Source organism: Leptonychotes weddellii, chromosome 6, assembly GCF_054177405.1.
Source record: "Leptonychotes weddellii isolate Sample4059 chromosome 6, ASM5417740v2, whole genome shotgun sequence".
NCBI lineage: Eukaryota > Metazoa > Chordata > Mammalia > Carnivora > Phocidae > Leptonychotes > Leptonychotes weddellii.
In genome coordinates this window covers 135,060,882-135,085,870 of record NC_138374.1, presented here as the reverse complement: position 1 = coordinate 135,085,870, position 24,989 = coordinate 135,060,882, and the positions used below count along the sequence as shown (strand labels likewise).

Here is a 24,989-nt window from a genome sequence, read left to right as displayed (position 1 = left end):
ATGAAGGGGGGGAAATTGGAGGGGGAGATGAACCATGAGAGATGATGGACTCTGAAAAACAAACTGAGGGTTCTAGAGGGGAAGGGGGTGGGAGGATGGGTTAGCCTGGTGATGGGTATTAGGGAGGGCACGTTCTGCATGGAGCACTGGGTGTTATGCACAAACAATGAATCATGGAACACTACATCTAAAACTAATGATGTAATATATGGTGATTAACATAACGATAAAAAAATTAAAAAAAAAAAAAAAAGAAGTCCCATTTTCTCCAAAAGATGTTTTTGGACCACAAAGCAGAGAGAATTATTGGAGCTTTATTTTTCTTCTTTAATATAGATATCTGGTATGAATCTCCTTAACACTCTCTAGGTGTTTTTTGTTTTGTTTTGTTTTGTTTCCAAATCACTTCAGAGAGGTAAGAAATGACCAGATTCCCAGTGAATAGCCTTGTCACGTGGCTTCACGTAAACAGGCCTGGTGAGTGGAGAAGAGATTTTTCCTGCAATAACAGGAGAGGAAAAGTCCCCGCAGGAGGCTCCTTGGTGTTGCTCTGGACACTTCCCCCTGCCTTTAAGGGAAGACAGAAGATCCATGAGACCTTGAGACCATGGTCTTGCCACCACCTTCACTAACATCATCTTGCTTCACAGCGTCCTAGACATGGCATCATACACATCAGACCAGAGAGCAAGCGACTTACTCCTTTGTTGGGTCTAAGGCCAAATGACCCAGAGTGAAGAGTTGGGAGATATTTAACATGGACAGGAAGTCCAGACTTGATCAGCTTGAGATACAACTTCTGAGAGGTCTTCTAGGTTCTGGTGTATCACAATTTACCTCCACCTCCCCTTTATCCCCACCCAAGCTTGCAAGGGCTCTGCAGAGAGCATGAACCTGGATCTTTAGGCCCCTGTGAACTAGCTGTGTGACTGGAGAAAGTCACTTGCTGGTGTCTGAGATTCCATTTCTTTGTAAAAAGAGGGGTTTGGACTAGGCAGCCTCTAAGCTTCCTCAAGCCCAGACATCCTGTCCTTGGTGACTTGAAAGCCTACTTCCCATGCAGTGACTACACAGGCTCAGAGGCTCAGAATGCATCCCCAAGAAGTTCCGGGGTGAATTCTCCCTTCATCCTCCACACATTGTCTTCACTGTGCCCTTCCATGGATCTGAATCTCAGAGTTGTCTGAGAATTTGTCTACCATTCATTTCTTCCCATTTTCTTCCTTCCCATACATCACTTCTTTCATAAGGAATGTGGAACAGAATCAGGGCTTAAATATTTTGTGGTGCTCTGAAATACTGCATTTAAAAAGATATGTTTTTATTTTTATATACATAAAATACTTTGTCTATGCCAGAGAGGGAGTAAGTACATTATACCAGTGATTAAAATGGAGATAATCCACCCCTGCTTCACTCTTAGGGCCTCTTCTGCTACCTCCAATCTCTTACTGCCTTGGTCTAGGCCAGTTCACAGAGCAAGTTTTCTTTCCCACAGTTGCTGTTCCAAAATGGCTGCCACAAATCATCATGAATTCCCAACATTTGAGAATGGTTTTTTGAAAATCAACTCAATTAACTCCCTACTGGTGGCCAGGGAAAGACAAATTCCCTTGGTCACCTCAAGGATGCAAACTCAGACAAAAGATCCACCTTGTCAGTATGTTGGGGAATTGAGCGCTTGAAGAAAAGTTCTGCTCTTTTTCTCTTCTCATGAAATGGGACGTGGGACAAGAAGATCATCTACTTGACCCCAGAGATGGGAGATTTACGTTGAGAATGGCAGAGGCACCGGCCAGCCTGGGCCCCTAGATAACCTCGAAGAGTGGTCCCATCGTCCTGCCTTAAGTCGTCTGCCCAGCTCTGGACAGTTACTCACCAAGCTCAAGTCCCCACCTGGTGCTCCATCAATCTCCATAGCATTCCCACCCCCAAACCTTTTACCCACAACTGTGCCCAGGGTCACTATCAAGTTAGCTTGTACACATCACTTGTAGTATCCACACTCTTTCCCTTCCTGAAAAGTGGAATGACATACCCTCACATTTAGCCTTCCCCGTGTTTGAAATTTTAAAAATATCACTGAGAGTGGTCAGCAATCTCACTGCAAGGTAACTGAATGGAAATCCAGGGCTGCAATGCAACTGAAAACTGCTCGCCGAAAAAATTCTGAAGATAAAGGAATGACTTCTTGTGGATTCTGAGAAAAGTTACAATTTTTTATTTTTTTTTCACCAGTTTCCAAGAGGATAATACTGTACTACTACCAACTAAATGGAGCCACAGGAAATATACTTCAATTAATAGGTTGAATTTTTTTAAAAATTGAAAGATAGGAGCCACTGGCCTTCAGCCCTCACTAGAATACGTCAAGGCTAAAAATCTGGGTTCTCCGCTTGCCAAGTGTTGTTCTAGAAGTGGGATCCTAAAACACTACAGATTAGGACCCTCAGAAAACAGATTCTGAAACAGATTGAAATGTGACAGGGTTCTTAGTGAGTGCCCTCAGCACCAACACCTGTGTGAGAGTGAAGGCGGCGGACCCCCGCAGAGGGAGAAGCTGAAATGCAATGTAGTCACAGCAAAAGTCAAACCATTTCACAGACAAGAGACCTGGAGCTGGGACAGCCCTTTGTAATCACCTTAGATCGAAGTCTGGGGACCGGTCTTTACACCCTGAAGTAGACAAGTCTTTGGAGGCAGGGTGCCCTGGGAAGATGTGTGACTCTGGAGAAAGTAGCTCTTCAGCAAGAACAATTTCCAAAGAGCCACTCAACTGACCGCTGTTGGCCCAGTGCCCTCCCAGCAGCTTGGGGGAATGAATGTGTGGGTCCTGAAGGTGTGCCATCTGAGTAGGGTAGCACAGCACCCACCGAGTACAACTGCACTAGAAGAGAGTGAAGCCCCGGCCATCAGACCTCTACTTAACAGCTTTTTATCTGGATTAAGCAGAACCACTAAGCCCAAAATTTTTTTATAATTTCAACTATTCTCACGGCAATGCACTGGTACTATCATTTCTAGAAATATGGACATGGAGGCAAAGGTATCTTTGGTCTGCAGGTCACCTTCACACACTACTGTTCTTTGCAAAGTCAGACATGTTAACTGGACTCAGAGACTTTGTTAATTTCCACTGCCTTGTCCCACCCCCCGCAACCGGCAGACCTCAGGACACTCTCACAAGTGATATCTTGCCTGTGCAGGGTCACTCCATGGTGTCAGCTTGATTGCGGGGACCCTAAGAGCTGTGTCTGGAACTCAGGTTATATGTGCTCATTCCTTGGTGTAGAAGGCCAGAGTGGAGCGGAAGGATGAGGGAGAAAGGACCCACCAAAACGCACATGTTCACCTTCTGTGATGCTCAGATAGGAATGCTGTCTTTAAGTCAGTTTTTAAGTTGGGAGTATCTCAGAAGAAACTTCTGAAGATTAACCTCTGCAGGCTTAGGAGTTTACCAGAAAATTTTTTATTTAAGTCAAGCTTCAGACTTCTGCTCATTAATAAGTGTTTTCAGAAGTTGTAGTTAAAGTACTTACATTCTTAACAACCTATCAAAGAGTTTAGGTCTACCCTGCAAAAGAATTATGCTTTGCTTGGCTCCTTCCAGCCTCTGTGCTTTTCACTCCCAGGTTGGAAACATGGAAGGTGTTGAACTTTTCATCATGTTCCCCTTTACGTCTGGTGTTTTCTCACCTAGCCATCTCCAGACAGTGGACGACCCACCTCTGTGCTCTCAGTAGCTGATGACTTTTTGCTTTCCCACATTTGCACCCTTCATTCCAAGGAATGGCCAGGTAGGGCAGTTCTACCACTTGGAAAGTGTGTACCCAACCCCCTGAAGATTCCTCAGGCTGTTCTGGGATATTAGCAATTAGCAAAAACAGATTATGTGAAAGTCCTCAATGTCCACAGGAGAGAATATGCATGTGTCTCCTTGTTAAAAAGTTTGCACAAACTACTCTACATCCCTACCAACAACAGTGAAAGTCTTTCTCAGGTGGCTTCCAAATACTTTGTTCATGGGCTTTTTAGAACGCTGCTGGTTTTGTGTCTCAGTGGAGTTGTGTAGCTGTGTGCACGCATGTATGACAGGACACAGCTGGGAGTGACCCAGGCAGGTAAATCCTTCCCCTCTAGTCTTGAGCATTTGCCAAGCCATTTTTTTTAAAGATTTATTTATTTATTTGTCAGAGAGAGAGAGAGAGAGAATGAGCAGGGGGAGGGGAGAGGGGCAGAGGGAGAGGGATAGGCCAACTCCCTGCTGAACATGGAGCTGGATGTTAGGCTCAATCCCAGGACCCTGGAATCATGACCTGAGACAAAGGCAGACGCTTAACTGACTGAGCCACCCAGGTGCCCCACTGATTGATCGATGTATTGATTGACTGATGGGAAGCCACTTTTTATCCTCTCTGAAGGAGGGCATAGGAAACCATGACAAACTCAAATGGAAGCCCACAGTTTGGGTCCCTTTACTTTAGTCTATTCTTCTTGATCTCGTACTTAGAAACATTACTGAAACAGCATGAAACCAATATATATTTACAAAATCAAATAAAAGTCTTTCAATAATCTCTCCTTGTTAAGAGGAAAGGAGCTTCCACCCCACAGCTCTGTGCAGAGCATCTTTGACCTCCTTGTTCCTCAGGCTGTACACAACAGGGTTCAGCAAGGGGGTGAAGACTGTGTAGGTCACGGAGATTAGTCTGTCCTGCCCCAGGGAACTCTGGGACTTGAGCTTGAGGTAGATGATGGAGGCGCAGCCATAGTGGATGATGACCACCGTGAGGTGGGAGGCGCAGGTGGCGAAGGCCTTCTTCCGGCCCTCGGCTGAAATGATCTTAAGGATTGTGGAGCCCTCAATGGAGGCAATCTTGAGAATGGTGGAGATGATGAGGATGTAGGAGATGAAGACCAGGCCCATGGGTAGAACTTGGACACAGACACTGACAACAAAGTTGATGATCTCGTTGACAGTGTTATCAGCACAAGCCAGCTTTAGCAGGGGCCTCACATCACAGAAGGAGTGAGAAATGACAAAGGCATCACAGAAGGGCAGGCCAAACACAGATGTCACCTGGACAATGGCCATGCCCAGACCAATTCCCAGTGATCCGCATGCTAACTGGACACAGGCCTCTTTACTCATGATGACCGAGTACCGTAGCGGGTTGCAGATAGCCACATAGCGGTCGAACCCCGTGGCCGTGAGCAGGAAGCAGTTGTTGATGCCGAAGGTGAGATAGAAGAAGAGCTGAGTGGCACAGTCTTGGACAGCAATTGGCTGCTGGGGGCTTAGGAGGCCAGAAAGCATACGGGGAATGATGGCCACAGTGTAGCAGGTCTCAGAGAGGGACAGCATGCTCAGGAAGAAGTACATGGGGGTGTGGAGGTGATGGTCCAGATGAATAATAGTCACGATGACAATATTGCCAGAGAGAGTCAGCAGGTACAAAGTTAGAAAGACAGCAAAGAAGACAAGCCTGTGCTGCCACCCAAAGGTGGAGAACCCTTCCAAGAGGAACTCCATCACAGCAGTGGAATTTGGCATTGGCATTGAGTGGGGTCTAGGTCTGGACAAAGGACAGGTGTGCTGAGCCAACCGTGCAAGAGAGTAGGCTAAGTCAAGGCCTTCAGTAAAAAGTGTGTCCACTGGCTGAGCAATGCCCTGGACCTCAAGGGTCATCGGTATCGCCTTTGCCCACTCTCTTCTTTGGCTCTATAGAAGTGTTACCCCAGGACACTGAGATTGATGGCAGAGAGAGATCTGAGAGAAAAAGTAGAGACAGAGTAAAGGAAAGATGAGTAGAAGTAATTACCCAGACATCGGAGAGGTGAGTCCAGGTCAAGAAGAAGCTCAGCACTATAGTTCCTCCTCAAACACTCTTGAATTCGCTGGGAAGGATCCAGTGAGGAACAGTAACTAAGGTGGAAGACAGAACATAGCTGAGGCTGATATCCTTTCAACACTGGTCAGAATGCACTGTCACTGCCAAATGCCCCAGCACCATCCTGCAATGATTTCTGCTCCTCCAGAACCCTATCTAGGTCCTAGGCTTCACTTCCCTAAGCCCTGAACATAAAACTCCCCAGTGATCGTGAAAGACTAGAAATGGGAGCATTTCAACAAAAAGTTTCTCCTGAAAACCCTGCACCAAGTATCCTCTAGTGCCATGGACAATGTTTTGATAAGGCATGGCAGGTATTCAGCTTATCTTCTTGAATTCTAGCAGAAAACAGGATGGAACAAATCCGAGGATATCCCTTCAAGTAGGGAATGGGTTTTCCTAGTGTGAGAGCAAAGATAAAATTCATCTGACTGGAGAAGGACCAGATGTTCTATTTTTTCCTTCAATTTTGCATATTCCAAGTTGAAAGAGGGATAGAAATGAACTCATCTCATGTTAGCTCAGAACTGGAGACTATACAGTGGCAGGTTTAACCTTGTCTTTAAACCCATATCTATTCCTGATAGAACCCACCATGTTTAACCATTACCTCCATTCAGAAAGCTAAGAATCATCCTTTTCCATGTGGAAAACAGTCCCTCCTGAAATTCTGTCCTTTCTGTCCCCTCCTCCCTGTACTTTCTAACAACACCCAACTTCTGAGCACAAATAATCATTCTCTGTAGGGACTGCAATGGTCTCGCATGCAATCAAGCTTCCTCATTGCAATGACCTTGGTCCAAGTCCAAGCCTGCCTCCTGAATGTTGTCATAACATTCTTTAAAAAAAAAATCTGCTTATGGGATTCATCCAAAGAATATGAAAACACTAACTCAAAAAGATTTATGCACTCTTATGGTTATTGCAGCATTATTTTGCCAGCAGCCCAAGTGTCCATCAATAGATGAATGGATAAAGATGTGGTATATATACACAATGGAATATTACTCACCCATAAAAAAGAATGAAATCTTGCCATCTACAACAACATGGATGGACCTAGAGCATATAATGCTAAGTGAAATAAGTCAGAGAAAGACAAATGCCATACAATCTCACTTACATGTGGAATTTAAGGAATAAATGAACAAAGAAAAAAAGAGATAAACCAAAAAACCAGACTCTTTATTATAGAGAACAAATTGATGGTTACCAGAGGGGAGGTGGTGGGGGAAGGGGTGGAACGGGTGAAGTGTACACTTACGGTGATGAGCACTGAGTAATGTATGGGAGTGTTGAATCCTCTATATTGCACACCATAAACTAATGTAATGCTGTATGTTAACTCTACTGGAATTAAGATAAAAAATTTTAAGATCTGCTAATGGAGATTTCCTGCATAAATTCCTTCAGCAGCCATTCAAAATTTTAAGCATAATATTTAAAATCATTTGTAAATCAAGTATAGTAATACCTCTTGGAATCACCATATTAGAGGGGTTAGTGTATTTGAAGAGTTTAACACAGCACTGGATAGGGGTAGGGGTCTTCAGGCCAGCATTCCAGGATTTATAAACAAGCCTGTGATTATCCAGCCTTGATTTTATAAATTTCATCATTTCCCTTCCAATTGCTCATATGGATTTGTCATGTGCTTTAAAAATATTTCTTGAAGTGCACTGACCAGATCCATGTACTGCTAATAAGTACTATTCCAACACAGGTGTGGATCTGGTAGAACAAGATTTTTAGTTTTGCTTTTAATCCCGCTCTTGAAGATGCCCAACATTTTCCTTCACCCTTAGATCACAGTGGCCCATCCAGCTAATATAGCTAAGAAAAACCTGTAGTGACATCCAGATTGCGTTCCCAGGTTATAATGGATAGTTCGGAATCTATCACTAGAAAACCACAGTTTTCATTATACTTGCACACTTACACTGAAATTCATCCAGGTTATTCTTATAACTTAATTTCACTGTCCTGGCAAAATATTTTACTCATGCCTATAGCCTAGGATATTTCTGTTTCTTTCCTCCTCCAGACCATTAGTCAGTTCTAAATTACCAACACCTGAAACAACTCTATTCCAGCACCATTACGCAGATAGACTTAGCAGAAAAACCAGGAAAGGGGCACAGAGTGGGATGGGGAAACAAGAAACAATGGCAAGAGTAGGATTACTCATCTAGGGTGTAAGAAATGGAGGTGAAGAAGGAGAGAGACAAAAAGGTAGGGAGGGTACAGATGATCAGCAACCTCGAAATTCAGCTTATCTTTGGCTTTGAGGTTACTACCCCTTTCTTCCTTTCAAATAAATGATCAAAAAAAAAAAAAAAAGTGAAACAAAGCCTGTCCCTGACCCAATCTTGGATGAATATTCTACAACATTTTTTCTGCAGGGAGAACTTTTTTTCTCATCTTTCTCTTTTTTTTTTTTAAGTCCACTGTGAATAATAAAATTTTGCTTCAAATCCAAGCCAAACCATTTTTTCAGGGGATCAATGTGTTGAGTACATCACGAAGTGGGAGTGCAGTGCTGGTATTAGGAACACAAAGATAACCAAGCAACGGTCCTTGCCCTCACGGAGCTTAGATTTCTGAACAGCTTTTTGAACAGGACCCAATTAGAGGTCCCTCAAGTCTCATGTCCCTCCTCTCTCCATTAGTTCACATATCCACACTTCCAAGATGACAAAAATCTCAAGATTCGCGATGAGAGATCGTGCCGCCCCTTCTACAGACTGTCGCCGGCTCCGTGACAACTCCACTACAGTCAGCCTGCACCATCCCGCAGATACGGAAGTGAAACTCACCAGCGGTCTGCTTCTCTGCTCTGCTGAGAGTCACAGCCCTCCACTCGGGAAATGTGACTGCCTGCAATAAGAGATATGTTTTGTTTTGTTTTTTAACTAATAGTTACAAAGCATTTCCCAGATTTTTGTCAATGCCCTTCCTGAAATTATTTAAAATCCATCAGTGACTTGAGTTTAGATCACTGTAAAAATATTACTATCCTACTAAAAGTCTACGAATTTTCTTACTGAGGGTTGCTAACATCTTACTAAGCAGAGCTGTGGTTTAAAAGAACTCCTCCTTCACTGGCTAATCTTGAGATACCACCCAGAATGTGATACTGAAAGGGAACTAGAAAGGAAAGAAATAATGCATCGCCCCATCTTCCAATGCCTGAGCCTGCAAGTGAGGGAGAGAACAAGTCACACTAAGTTCCTCTAGATTCCCACAACCTCCTCCAACAGAAGCTCCTCTTTGGGTCACAAAGCAGTAACTGGCTCAAGGTTTTTTGTTGTTTTTTTTTTTTTAAAGATTTTTATTCATTTGAGACACAGAGATACAGAGAGAGAGAGAGAGAAAGCATGAGCAGGGAGAGAGGCAGAGGGAGAGGCAAGAGGCAGAGGCAGAAGCAGGCTCCCCGCTGAGCCAGGAGCCGGAATGTGGGGCTCGATCCCAGGACCCTGGGATCATGACCTGAGCCGAAGGCAGACGCTTAACCATCTGAGCCACCCAGGCGCCCCTCGAGGTTTCTTAACAAGATGCAGATTGCTTGTCCCAGACTCCTGGGTCTCTCTCTCCAAAACAGCACTGACTACTCCCAAGTGACCAATAGCAGAGGGCACAATCCAAACAGCACGGTGTCTAGAGACCTCATTACTCAGGAAGTTCATTTCCTAATCCCGGGATTAACATTTTGAGAGATAGAATTGGCTTGGCTATTAGGAGAAATCTCTGGGGTGAAAAGGCTGATTTCAAAATTTGTTAGGTTGGGCCATGGTCCTGCTAAGGTATGTGTCATACTTTCTGTCCATTTCTCTGGTGCCAAAGGAGAGGCACTTAAGACCTTATGGAAATGGTTCTTCATATGTGGTGCAAGGGAAGCAACAATTGTCAAGTAGGATTTAAGCATGGACCCCTGCGGCCGTGTGCACAGAGGGCTGACCTTCAGATATCCCGCTTGAAGCCAGTTTAAAGTCCCAGGGTACCCTCAGCAATCCAGTCTCTGACTTCTGTTGTAAGAACTTGAAACTTTTTAAAAAAGTTTTAACTTGGGGCGCCTGGGTGGCTCAGTCGGTTAAGCGTCTGCCTTCAGCTCAGGTCATGATCCCCGAGTCCCGGGATCGAGCCCCGCATTGGGCTCCCTGTTCAGCAGGGCGTCTGCTTCTCCCTCTCCTCCCCACTTGTGCTCTCTTGCTGTCTCTCTCTCTCTCAAGTAAATAAATAAAAATCTTAGAAAAATAAAAAATAAAAACCCTATGGGGCCTTTGTTTAAAAAAAAAAAGTTTTAACTTAAATTCCAGTTAGTTAACGTAGTGTAAAATTAGTTTCAGGTGCACAATAAAGTGATTCAACACTTCCCTACAACACCCGGTGCTCATCCTCAGTGCATTCCTTCACCCCCATCACCTGTTTCACCCACCCACCCCACAACCACCATCAGTTTCTCTACAGTTAAGAGTCTGTTTCTTGGTTAGCCTCTCTCTCTTTTTGCCCCGTTTGCTTGTTTGTTTTCTTTCTTAAATTCCACAGATGAGTGAAATCATATGGTGTTTGTCTTTCTCACTTTTACACCTTTTTTAAATTGAAGTATAGTTCACACCTGATGTTCACATTACCTTCAGGTGTGCAACGTAACTATGTGTTATGCTGCGCTGGCCACGAGTGCGGCCACCATTTGTCGGCACGCAACACAGTGACCATATCACTATGTCCTCTATGCGGTGCCTCTCCTCTCCGTGACTCACTCTACTTTTAACACATCTCTCTCATCTCTGCTCTGCTCGCCGCACACCCTGCATCATTCTGGAGCTCTTGGTTCAGTTTGGCCAAAGGCCTCAGCCTTACCCGGCCACCTTCCAGATACCACATCCATCTTACCACCCACAGCCCACACAGATGTAGCTTTAAACTAGGTAAAAGTTGGCACGCAGCTGTCACGTATTTTTAACTCTTTAGTCATATTCGTTGCATTGATCTTACATTCCTAATTCAATTGTAAGCACCTTTAGAGACTCTCATTCATCTCTTCTCTCAGGGTATTTACAGCTGCTACTAATCAAAGTAATTACTAACACTTCTGATACATGCTTCTTATACGCTAGGTACTAAACTATGCAATGTACACGTTAACTGAATCCTAACAATAAATCTATGAGGCAGCATTACCATATGCATCTTCAGAAGAGAAAACAGGCACAGATATGTTATGGAACTTTCTCTAGGACACGGAGCTGATAAAGGAGAAACCAGGACTTAAACCGGAAATCCAGCTTCAGAAGAAATACAAGCACAAGTCTGGACACAGAATAATTCTCCATAACTATTGGTTGGATGGAATGTAACTTGAAATTGTGCTCAACGGTGGTACGCTGGTTACAGTGATCCAGGAAGGCAGCTTGGTTATGGTGGAAAAGGAGCAGATTAGTTCTGTTTACCACGCTTAGTGTCCAGATCTGCCACTAACCTGGCTGGCGTTTGGATGGACACGTCTCTGATCTGGTCCTCCTCCTTCATCTGTGAGTGAGGATGTCACAATGTGACGATGGTGAGGACAGGGATGCCTCGCCAGATGTTGCCCTCACTCTGCATCCTTCACGTGGCTTCATGTAATGCACAGTAACATGATGCAGTAGATGGATATTGAATATTACTATCCCCATTTTACAAATGAAGAGACTAAGGTTAAACAAGAGAAGTGGAATAAGTGGGCTTTTCCAGAGTCCACCCCACCCCCACTCTTCACATGCACAGAAAATCAAAGGACCGAATTCTCTCTCTTCCATCTCTAAAGTGATGTTAGAATGACTATGATAAGTGGTGTATCTTCTAAGTCAGTAATTGATTGAGGGACCAAGATTCCATAAAGAAAGGACATAGAAATTTTAGCCTAAAACCCACTGTTTGCAGCTTCTTCAAGGAGCTATAATTTGTTGCTTTCATCAAAACACTAAAACAAAATGAGAACATCTGGCTTCAGGGCTACCCTCTACGTGAGAGGGTAAAGTGGAAGTGAACCCTAACAAAAACTAGAACCAGCTTCAATCTCACTTAGTCCCTAATTACTAATATGCTCTCCCCCCTAGTCTAAGTACCTGCTAGGAGATAAAACAGGAAGATCATGAACTGTAGAGACTCAATTTATCTTTACAACTTTTTCACATAGGCTGGGGATAAGCAAACCACTACCTGCTGACCCAGGAACCCGCCATCTCTTTTCATACAGCCTACAAGCTGTTATGATGGTCTTTACATTTTGTAATGATTGCAAAAAAAAGTTTAAAAAGGAATACTATACACAGTGGCTAACTGAACATAATAAAAAATTTTTTTAAAAAGGAATACTATTTTGTGACATGAAAATTGTATGAAATTCAAATTTCTGTCACCATAATTAAAGGTGTTTTCTTCTTTTTGTAACCATAGTCACACTCACCTGCTTATGTACCACCTGTGGCCGCTTACGTGGTACTATTAAATGGCAGCATTTAATAGCTGTGACAGAGACTTTGGTCCACAAATCCTAAATTATTTACTATCTGGCCCCCTTCAGGAAAAGTTTGAGAACTCCTAATATAAAGTGTCCAGGATGCAATAAGAATGCACTAACCATACCAGGACAAAAGACCAAAGGGCTAAGAATTAAGAAGGAAAAAAATAAAGCACTCAATAGAAATAGACTCATAAAAAAGTCACTGTATTAAAGTTATTAGATACAACTCAGATAAATAGATTGTGGGAGCGAGTCCTAAAGCGACCCACAATCAGTCACATCCATGGATAATCCTCTCCCCTTGAGTGTGGGCAGAACTGTGACTTCCCTACCCAACAGAGTACAGCACAGGTAATGGGATGTCACTCCTGTGCTCATGTTACCTCCTATAAAAATCCATCTTAGCAGACAGGAGCAAGAGACCCTCTCTTGCTGACTCTACAGAAGCAAGCTGCCAAGTTTTGAGCGGACTCCCAGGAGGTCATGTGGCAAAGAATATGGGCACCTTGAGAGCAAACGGAGAAAACACAGCCTCCATCCTAGAACCACAAGGAATGAGTTGTGCCAACAGCCACATGAGTTTGGAAAATAACGCCAAGGTCCAGAAGGAAATACAGCCCAGCTGACACTGTGATTTCAGGTTTGTGGGGCCCTGAGCAGAGGACCCAGTCAAACTATACCCAGAACACCTGACCTGTGGGAACCATGACATAATACATGTGTGTTGGTTTAAGCTATTACATTTGTGCTTATTTGAGAAATATGAGAAAGTGAATGTAAATATGTCACATGTAAAAAATTGTGGTGATTTGTTGTGAAGCAATAAAGAACTTATTGTGTTGAAGAAAATAGGTGACAGATTGTGGAACCACACAGAGAACTGGAAAATATTTTTTTAATAAAGTAAAAACATCAGCAGTAAAAAATATAATAACAGAAACTAAGAATTTAATAGTTTAACAGCACATTAGAAAAAAAAGTAGAGATAAAAATCAGTGAATTAGAAGTCTGTCAGTAGAAGATATCCAAGCTGGAGCACAGAGAGGGGGAACATGCAGTATATATCAAAGAGTGAAAGAGCCATACAGAACCCAGCGAAAGGTCCAGCATGTGTGTAATTGGAGTTACAGGCGGACAGGAGAGAAAGAATGTATCAGAAGCAAGAAATGAAGAAACATGGCCACAAGTTTTCCAAACTTGAGGAAAACATCAACATACAGAGTTACTCTGAACTACATGCAAGATAGCTACACACACCTCCCCACCCCAACAAAATGGGTGTAGACATACTGTGTAAAATGGCTAAAAGAAAGAAGATTAAAAGAAAAAGTCTTAAAAGTAGCTAGAGGAAAAAAGATACATTATTTTCAAGGAATACCAGTAAGACTATGAATTGGCTTCTTAATGGCAATAATGAGAAACAGAAATCAATGGAATGCCATCTTCAAAGTGCTGAAAGGGAATGACTGCCAAATGAGAAGTCCGCACTCCAGAAAATATCCTTCACAAAGAAAAAAAGGCAAAACGAAAACAGCTTCTGAAATGGAAAAAATTAGAGAATTCCTCATCAGCAGACTTTCATTAAAGAAATATAGACTTCTTCAGATAGAAGGAAAATCCAACCAAATGAAAATAACCAAAATAAATTTTAAATAACAGAAAAAATAAATGTATGGGCAAGTATCAATTAATATTATGCTTAATATTATCCAATAAATTAATGTCTTGTGGATATCTAAATATTTGTGGAATTAAAATATACAATAACATTAAAATGGGGATAAATCAAATTTAGATTTCACAAAATCTTTCCTTGGTCCTTGAAATGCAATCTATAAAAAAAACCATTAATATGATGTATAAATGACAAATAAAAGGAAAAGGAATAATAAAAACACCTGGTTATTCCAAAGTAAGATAAAAAGAGAGGAAAAGTACATAAAAAATGGGAAAAGTAGAAAACAAATCCTAACTTGGTATATTGAAACCCAAAGATATCAGTAATTTCATTATAAAATGAAATGTAAATTTCATTACATGTAAAATTAGAAATTATAAATTTCATTATATATAATAAAATTTAAATTTCATTAAATGTAAAATAATCATCCAATTAATGGGGAAAATATCATGTAAACACTAATTGAAAGAAAATTATTGTTTTATGTAAATATCAGAAAAGAAGACTTCATGTTTTAAAAATTTGAGGCTGATTTTATGACCTGATATCTGGAGCCTGGAAAACGTGCCACATGTACTCTAGAAGTATTCTGCTCCTCCTATGTGTAGTTTTCCATAAACGTCAGATCAAGTTGGCTGACAGGGCTGGTTGTTCTATAAATTACTAAAATCGAATTATTGAACTCTCCAACTGTGCCTGTTGCACTATTTCTCCTTTCAATTCTGTCCTTTTTGCTTCACAGATTTTGGGGCTCTGTTCTTAGGTGCATATACATTTATAATTTTGTATCTCCCTAACATACTGACTCTTTTATAAGAAATATATATGTTTCTTGTAATATTCCTTGTCTGAAAGTCTATTTTGTCTGATATTAACATAGCCATTTCTGCTCTCCTATGGTTACTGTATGCATGGTGTATCTATTTACAACCTTTACTTTCAAAGTATCTGTGTCTCAGATTATAAATGTACGTCCCATAAACAGCTTATCAACTATATCTTGCTGTTTAAAATCCAATCTGACAATCTTTCCCCTTTTGTTCTGAGGATTCGATGTATTCACTTTTAATGTAGTTAAGGCTGTGAATGGATTAATGCTTTTCCTTTCACTAGTTGTTTCCCGAATTTCATGTCCTTTCATTTCTCTTGTTCTACTTTTACTGCCTTCTTTTCTGTTAAAAACTTTTTATTGTACCATATTGATTCTTCTGTTGATCTTAAAACTAGATTTTTTTTTTTTAGTGTTTGTCTGATGCATAATTAAATTATCACAATGTAGTTCAGGTTAACACAGAGTTGATTTCAATGAAATACAGCAATATGGAAATATGGCTCCATTTCCCCCTCTTACTCCTTTGCACTATTACTGTCATATAGCATCTTTAATTTTTATAAATCCAATTTATAAATCCATATGGTATTATAACAATATAACTGTTTCTAAATAATGGTATTTTTTAAAAAAGAAATTACTACGGGAAGAAAATTAAAAGGTAGACATAAACACACACATACACACTCCTCTATGATGACTTATATATGTTACAGAGGCAGCATTTCTGGTTTTCTTCGTTCTTTCCTATGGAAACAAGCTATTGTCAACTGTCATTTCCTTTCACCCTAAAGAACTTCTAGTATTTCTTGGATGGTAGGTCTGCTAGCAACAAATTCTCTCAGTCTTTGTTTATCTGGATACACTTTAATTTTTCCCTCACTTTTCAAGGATGTTTTTGCTAGATACAGATGTTTCTGTTGTTGTTAAAGTCTTTTCTTTTGGCAATTTGAATGCCATTTCACTATCCTGTGGTCTCAATTGTGTTTCCTGTTAAGAAGTCAGCTATTAATCATAGTTTTTTCTCTGTACATGGTGAGTCACTTTTCTTTGGTTTTCAAGATTTTTGTCTCTGTATTTGACTTTCCGCAGCTTGATGTCTTACATATGGTTCTCTCTGCATTTACCCAACTCAGGATTTGTTGAGTTTCTTGAAGCCATTAATGTTTTTCATCAAATTTGGGAAGTTTACAACCATTATTTATTTAAATATTTTGTTCTGCCTTGTTTTCTGGGAATCCCATTACACCTATGTTGGAGTGTTTACTTCGTCCTACGGATCTGTGAGAGTCACTTTGTTTTCATTCTTTTGTTTCTGTTCTTCAGACTGGATTCTTTCTTTTTTTAATATAATTTTTTGTTTAAGTAGTCTCCACACCCAGTGTGGAACACAATGCGGGGCTCGATCTCACGACCCTGAGATTATGACCTGAGCTAAAACCATGAGTCGGATGCTTAACTGACTGAGCCACCCAGGCTGCCCCTCAAGACTGGATGGTTTCTACTGTCAATTTTTGGGCTCCCTGGTTCTTTCTTCTGCCGTCTTACTTCTACTGTTGATGGCATTTCAGTTATAGTTTTCAACTCTAGAATTTGCATTCCCTTCTTTTCTATGGCCTCTACTTGAGGCTCCCTATTTGTGTGATTGCTGCCATTCTATATATATAATTTTTTTGAACAGAGTTTCCTTTAATTCTTTGACTATATTTATAAAATCTGCTCATCACAACTCTGCTGTAAATGGGCCCATTCAGAACTAACTTCTATTGACTACATTTTCCCCTGAATTTGGGTCACACTTTTCTGTTTCTTTACACAACTTGTAATATTTGGTTGGTAACTGAATATATCATAGCAACTCTAGAAAATTTATATTTTTAAATGTCAATCATTGTTCTTTTCCATTTTCAGTTATTCTTTTCAACTTAAATGCAGAGACTGCCGTGTACGGATGCTGATGTCTGCTCAGTTTCTCAATTATGTTTATCTTTGCAGCCTGGCTTCCCAGGGGTTTCCCTGTGAATACATAGCTTAACGGTTATCCAGTGATTTGGGCAGAGATTGTATGTAAACACCTAGAACCCATACCCAAACACCTAGAACCCATCACCTCTGCTGATTAATCCATGCGCAGGCTGTTGGATGCATTCAAAATTCCAGCCAGTTCTCAAGTCTCCCTTGGGCATTCATAGTTTCTCTGAAGCTAGAGATGTAGAACTTATTTCAGCCTTTCTATGACTCTCACATTTGCAGGATCTCTCAGTTAAATTTATAGCTTATTTTTTCCTCACTCAGAACCAAGACCACAATATCAGAGTAGCGGAGCTATGGGTTTCTCCCCAAATGAGTCTGCGTTAAGCCAGCAAAGCTGCAGGTTTTTGCCCAACCTCCAGTGCAAATTATAGACTGAGCTTTCTGACACTCAAGCTGCTGGGTTTTCCTGCCAACCTCAAGCAGATAAAACTACAGTTCCTACCCTCTGCACTGAGAGGGGAGGCGGGGCTGGGGGCAGACAGTGATGGGAACATCCCCAAATGAAAAGAGCACATACTCTTGCCATTTTTACCTGAAGCTCTAGCAATTTGGGGAGCATTAATGTTTCTTAATGTGTTATCTGCCTTTGGTCAATTTCCAGTGCCCTTAAATCATTGCTTATATCATTCCATTTTCTACTTGCCTTTTTTTTTTTTTTCCAGAACAGAGCTGTTGGCCTCACTTGCCACGATTACTATAAGTTCTGTCTGCCTCACTTTCTCTCACTGCCTCCTGATCCATAACTAGTGACAGATTCCAGATTCATAACATTGAGAACCAGGGAAATGTGTGCAGGGATTTATTCTAAGTTTGTTAGAGGAGAAAGAAACATAATGTTCAGACAGGCAACACGTATCGATGTGTGCCCTTAAGTAGAGATTTTGTACTTCATCTATCTGCTCAAGGAGATAGGAGTAGCTCTTACAGTTTGCTCAGTTGCTGAACTAAAATATGGACTCGAGAGTGGAGAACTTAATAGCGTCTGGTTCCTGCAGCCTGTGGTTGAAGTCGTGAGATATTACCAGTGAATGTCTCCCTGATTTCAATAGGGAGAATGAGGGCCCGATGAGTCAAAGGTCAAGCGGCATCACAAAGCTGTCAGAGGTAAAGACTATGTGTGGTTATGGAAAGAGGTAACGTAGTAACAGGAATTGCTTGCTTATGGAGCTCCTTGGTGTATCTAACTGATTATGGTGTTCCTAAGACCGAAACAGAAGGGAAACTATATAATAGTAATCTATATAATAAATACAGACCTATATAATAGTAACAATATATCTTATAATTTATAATATAAATTATATCTATCTATATATAATAGTACCAATACATTTTAAAATTATCTAGGGCTGACGAACATAACCCTGACTTGAGTTCTGTGAACTGGCTGCAGTCTAAGACTGGGTAAGAGACTATGATTCGCTATTATAATGAATTAAGTCAGGATCACAGTGCAGAATCCTCAGATTTTTGTAAAAAAAAAAAAAAAAAACCATACGTTCTTTCCCTAGATTGGAATTCTTCTGAGAAATGCCTCCTGAATCACTTCTGAGTCCTGGAAAAGGCAGGTCACTTGACCACCTACCCTCCGATGCCTGTCGTGAACTGGTCTTACTTGTCCCGCGAGCCAGGGGCACTGCGCCTGCCACCCTGGTCCCAGCTCCCGTCATGTTTGCGTGGGACAATCCTCCCCTGGTTCCAAACTTGTTCTTCTCCGATTCATTTTCTACTTCTCCACCAGACACTTTGAAATGCACATCTGACTGTGCTCTTCACCTCCTTAAAAGCTTTGCTGGCTCCACATCGCTCTACAAGCTTGAAGTGCGGCAAGGCCCACACACTCACGTCCTCTGGTGCCTTCTAAATTCATCCCTCCCTCAAGCTTTCTGGGCACAATTTGGCTTTGTTTCAGTTCCTGGAATGAATTACTATCAATAATCTATCAAGTCCTTCACTCATGTTTTTCTCGGTCCTAAATTCTCTTCCCTAACTTCACCTTGTTGACCCTCATTCACCTTAGAGACCCTAGCTCAAAATCATTGCCCAGAGAAATATTTAGACTCCCCAGACTAGCAAAACTTCACCCCCTTTATTATATGCTCTCTTGAAACCCTGTTTTTTTTTTTTGCCTTGCAGCATTTATTTTTTTTTGTAATAATTTACTGGTGAAATTATATGTTTGAAAACTGTCTGGTGTAGACACTGTACACTCCACAAAGATGCCTAATCAAGGTGGAAAGTGAGAGATAAAAGCAGCCCACTGTCCATTTGACAAGTCATACACCCTTGGTATAGAGCTCCGTCTGTCCATATGAAGGGATGCTTTTTTCCTAGCTGCAAAAATACACTGTCTCCTCACCAAGAGGTGTGCATGCAGCTGCACCTACCCAGAAGAGGCTCCTTTTACTAATCTGCACAAAGATACCCAATGGATTAGCAAGCGATGGCTCTATTTGCTTCCCTCCTTGATGAGCTCCATGAAAGCAAATACCATGACTGTTCTTTGTGCACTTGGACTGCCAATACTTAGCATAGTGCTTGCAACATAAGTAGATGTGCATTAATATTTGTTACTTCAATAAATTGAGGTGTGATCCTCAGATGTAGAATAATAGGCATGTATTTTATTTTTCATGTTTCTTCTGGGTTCCTTAGATTTTTGACAAAATGTATTTGTTTCTACAATGCAAACTGCTCTTGTGAATCAGTACATAAAGGTAGAGTTTTGTTCTACTAATTGCCCAAGATCCTAATCAGGCCCCTGGGATGGAGCCTCAAGCTCTTTCTCTGCTGCCACTTGTGTCCTGGAATGGTTCTCAAGGGCAAGTCTCTGAAGTCCTGCATCAGATGGATTCAGGAATCAGTCTGTGAATAGGGTTTTAAGAGGCTTCAACTTTGCAGGAGGATCTGTGGAGGCTTGAGGAATCAGTGCTCTGGGCCTTGAGCTGGTCACCACACCCTGAGCTTCCTTCAGACACCCAGGAAATACTGCACGTCTAGACTTGGGGTTCAATGTCTCCCTCACAGGCCTCACGAAGATTCCCATTCTGAGTTCTTTTTTTTTTTTTTTTAAAGTCCAGATGCATCTGCAAGTAAGAGAATTTCTCTCATGTCTTTTGCAAGAAGTAAGTGGTTGTTAGTAGAAAAAACAGGAGAGGAGAATTGATTTTAAATTTTCTAAGCTTCTTCATTTTCCTGTTCTGGCTTTCTGGTGATTTTCTTAAACATTAGAGTTTCACACTTTCCCCGTGTCTCCCCTGATGGCTGATTGAGTCCTGGTGCCTATAACGTGCCATTGAGCATTCTCATGTCTGTAAGTAAATAGTGGGGGGATCTATTAAAAATCATAGAGGGAGGAGAGAAAATAAGACAGCCTTCCTAACCCCAGAGTTGTCATCTACCATTGATGTCCCTAGTGTCTTGAGTGAATGAGGCTGAGGGTCAAGCAGTTTCATACAGCTGTTTGCCTCCTTCCCTAAAACCTGAACCTCATGCCTGAACATCCATTCAGTAGGGTTTGGATTCCATGCAGGTGTATGTATTTGGAGACATACTTGTGTTTCACACCTGGTCTTCTCAATTACTACATAATTGAGTATGATGAATAGTTTACCCTTCTGAGCCTCACATTCTTCATACATAAAATGAGACTATTTTATTTCCTTGTAATTACTAAACTTTAAACTATTTAGCCTGTCTTAATAGGCTGGTATATATTTTGGGGCATCTGGGTGGCTCAGTCGGTTAAGCATCCAGCTCTTGATTTTGGCTCAGATCATGATCTCAGGGTCGTGGGATTGAGCCCTGCATGGAGCTCCGCACTGGGCATGGAGTCTGCTTGAGGTTCTCTCTCTCTCCCTTTGCCCCTCCACCCCCCCCCCTTTCTCTTTTTCTCTCTCTTGCATGCACATGGTCTCTCCCTAAAAAAAATAGACTGGTATTATAAACAAATGTTAGTTCCTACATTTTGGTTTCTAATGACCTCAGACAACTTTATCATTCTATCTGAGGTCTATATGCTACTTTGACTCCCTTTACTTATAATGCTTAATCCCGGTTCAGGTTCTTTGCCCTGCTCTCATTTAGCAGTGTAACATGGGGACATCCAGATCACTACTTCCAGAAAATACACTTGGCAGAGTATGTGTGTGTGTGAGAGAGGGAGAGATGTGGATGTGAATTGGGCTGGAGCTGGAGACTCTAGAGAAAGAGATGATGAACTTGCAGCAGAAAAAGAGAAAGGGAACACCAATTCCTCTGAGACTTGCCCTCCCCTCCAGACATTTGTAGCTATGTTAGGAACTAAAAGGAAATTGAGTAACATGTACCAAGTCCATGTTCTTTCACAGAGACATCAAAAACTCAGAATAAGATACAGTGATTTCTTCTGTTTCTTAATGTCTTCCTAAAGAAGGCTCATGCACTTCCTTGTGTCAGTGTTACATGTATCAGTAGCTCAGCTGGGGCAGAAAGGTTCTCCTCCAGGATAAAGATCTCTTAAGAGCAAAGGACTCAGTACAGGGCAAGGAGAGCTGGGCCCCCAGGTTATCTTTGCCATGAACTAAATGTGTGGTATCAGTCATCCTCTATCCTTTTTGGGATTAAGTTTCCCCACATTTCTACCACATCGTTACTCCTGAGTAGATGTATTATGACTTTGAAGAATAAAGGAAAAATGTAAAATGTAAAAGAAAACACATATAAATTTCTATAATCTTTTTTAAGAAAAGAGCTATCCACCTAAAGTCTGATTGAGGATTGGAAAACTAACCCAAGATTAATGGTCTATGTTGATGATGATGGTTTGCCAATATTTAGCTCATCCATCCATGTTTTCCTATTGTTCCTTCATGTCTTTTTTCTCTGGAAGTCTCTCAACTTCTGCAACTTAATGAGCCTACAGACTCTATCCCTTCTTGTCTGCCTGGATGCCACATTTCTGTCTGTCGCTTGAGTGCTTCACAAGCTCCATTTGTCTGAAAGGCCCCTGATGGGAGAGCCCATGTCCTCCACCTCTCACTCCCTCCAGCTCAGAAATCCTTCAGTACTTTGCTCTGTTTCCACTTGTCCATGTCAGTACTGCTGGATGAATCTGGCGCAGGTGTGGGGCTCCTCCCTCAGACCAGAAGCACCTCCAGAGTTTTCCTTCACTTATCAGTTCTGTTGACACAGTGATCAAAGGCTTGACATACAGCAAAAATTGAGTCAAGTTCTGGGGATGCAGAAACAACTAAGTATGATCTGTCATCAAAAAAGGTACAATCTAGTTGAAAAGTTAGATAATAAATCATTTCAATTGAATGTGACAAGTGTTATCATGTAAGAATGAGAGAGGCTGAGAGAACCAAGATGGGAGGGATGCCTTGATGGAAAGATGGTGAGGAGAATGACCCCAAGGGACGCTTAAAAGAAATTGAAGCTATCCTCCATCTCACTGCATAATATATATTTACTGTGGACACTGTGGAAAATTCAGGAGAGAGCAAAAATTCACCCATAATTTTACCATGCAGAATCATGCACTACTAACATTTACATGATTTCCCTTCAGCTTTTTTCTGTGCACATTTTCATGTAATTGAGGTAATTTTGTATATATCACATCCTGTTTGTAACTTATTTTCCATTGAATTACATAATTTTCATATGCATCATTTAAAAGCTACACAAGTTTTAAAATATTGTATGTTTCTATTTACAAATGTCACATATATTCATTTATATATCTTTTAAAAGATTTTTTTATTTATTTGAGAGAGCGAGCGAGCGAGCATGAGAGGGGGGGAAGAGGCAGAGGGAGAAGCAGACTCCCCACTGAGCAGGGAGCCCAATATGGGGCTCGATTCCAGGACCCTGAGATCATGACCTGAGCTGAAGGCAAACACTTAACTGACCGAGCCATCCAGGTGCCCCCATTTATAAATTCTTAGTCTTTTTTGTATTCAGACATGTTCACAAATACATGAATATAGATCTTTACTTTCTTTACTATATTGGGTTCATATGATCCTTACTGTTTTGTGGTATTTCTCCCATTTAATAGTAGCATGAACACTCTTGATGTATAATGTTAATTTTTTTATTGTAAAATAGAGTATAAAGAGTTTATAAAATAAATGTACATTTTAAGAAAAATAACAAAACACACACCTAGCTACCCTCTGCCCAGGCTAAGAAACAGAAGATCACTATAAATCTAGAAGTCTTGTAGATGTTCTTTCCAAATACTTCAAATCCTCACCAAATAGTCACGATTGTGAATTTCAGGTTAAAGCACTTGCACATTTATAAAGAAACAAATTATCCCTAAATAATATATTAGTCCTGCCTTCTTTTGAACATTAAATGGAATACACACACACACACATCTGTGATTGGCGTCTGTTATGCAACATTATGATTTTGAGGTTCATGCAAGTTGAAGTGTGAAAATGTAATGAGTGCCCTTAGCGATCTTTAACAGTAGTCTGTAGACCTGTCCTGTAAAGGACCAGGTGGTAAACACGTCAGTCTTGCGGGCTGGCCTTACAATTTCTGTTGGACTACTCAGCCTCACTGTCGCAGTGTGAACGCAATCCACACAACATGTATATAGTGGGTGTGACTGTGTCCCAATAAAGCTTTATTTACAAACAGACTGCTGGTCCATGGACTGTAGTTTGCCCACCCATGCTCTATAATTAAATCATTCGATGCTCTGTAATATATTGTCGGTTTACTTCAATTTATCCTTTCTGCTTTTGAAGAATATTTGTTCATTTCAGCACTTTTTTCCCCCCTATTATAAGCAAAGCTGTTTTAACTTTGTGTGTCTCTGTAGTTGTTCTGGATTAAATTCTAATGGCTCATCGGACCCGTTCATTTTCAACTTGAACAGGTAATGTCAAACTGTTTTCCAAAATGATTGTATCAATTTACACTCCTCAGGAGCTTCCCCGGCTCTTTATCTGTGATAGCTTTGATTTTCTGCAGTCTGATGGGTGTGAAACTGTGGCCTGTGGTCTTGTTTTCCCCTGGCTACTAATGATGTTAAAAATCTGTTCACATGACATCTGTGCTTCCCCTAATATGAAATTCCTACACACTTTTAAAATCTATCATTAAGCTGATCTTTTTTTTTCTTTTTATGTTTAAAGCTCTAAATACCCTAGATACTAGTGCTCTACCTGTTGTTTTTGTTGTATATATCTTTACTTGTTTCTTTTTTTGGAATTTATTTTGAAAAATGGAAGTTAATGTTTATGTACCAGAATATCATTATTTTCTGTATCTTTTACTACCCCAAGCTTTATAAATATTCTCATATATTATCTTCCTAAACATTTCATAAAGTGTTTTGTTCCTTCTTAGGTTTTTAATACACTTGAAATTAAATGTTTTTATGGTGCAATCTGATTTCACTTTTCCCCATACAGGTACCAACTATTCCATCATTAATTGACTACTCTGTGCTTCCCACCAACCTACAGTGCCAGCTCCGGTGGGAAGAGTCCCCGTATTTCAGAACTCTGTGTTCTCCCATTGGCGTGACTCTAGCTCCATGCCAACACTGCACCTTCTTAATTACTGTAGCCTAATAATAAGTAATGATGTTTGAAAGGCAAATCTTCTCTTCCTGTGTTTCTTCAAGAGTGTTCTGGTTTCTCTCAGGTCTTTGTACTTTCATATAAATTTTAGTGTCAGTTATCAATCTAGCAACCAACCAACCAAAAACAATCCATTTGAGATTCTGATTGAACTGCATAGAATTCATAAATCATAGATCTAGGAATTCATAGATTTTTTTTTTTGGATTTTAATTTTATTTTATTATGTTAGTCACCGTACATTACATCATTAGTTTTTGATGTAGTGTTCCATGATTGTTTGCGTATAACACCCAGTGCTCCATTCAATACATGCCTTTCTTAATACCCATCACGGGGCTAACCCATCCTCCCACCCCCAAAACCCTCAGTTTGTTTCTCAGAGTCCATCGTCTCTATGGTTCGTCTCCCCCTCCGATTTCCTCCCCTTCATTTTTCCCTTCCTACTTTTTTTTTTTTT

General features: G+C 40.9%; 1 protein-coding gene across 1 annotated transcript; it reads right to left on the bottom strand.

Annotated features, from left to right (window-relative positions):
* Positions 1–3,995: 3,995 nt before the first annotated feature.
* LOC102742209 (olfactory receptor 10J4-like) lies at positions 3,996–6,273 on the bottom strand. Its single transcript, XM_081823155.1, has one exon. The coding sequence runs from the start codon at positions 5,687–5,689 to the stop codon at positions 4,586–4,588; it is 1,104 nt and encodes a 367-aa protein (XP_081679281.1). The 5' UTR covers positions 5,690–6,273; the 3' UTR covers positions 3,996–4,585.
* Positions 6,274–24,989: the final 18,716 nt, after the last annotated feature.

Bases quoted from the DNA above. Each gene is read 5' to 3' on its own strand.
- LOC102742209 (XM_081823155.1), bottom strand. From the start codon at position 5,689: ATGACCCTTGAGGTCCAGGGCATTGCTCAGCCAGTGGACACACTTTTT.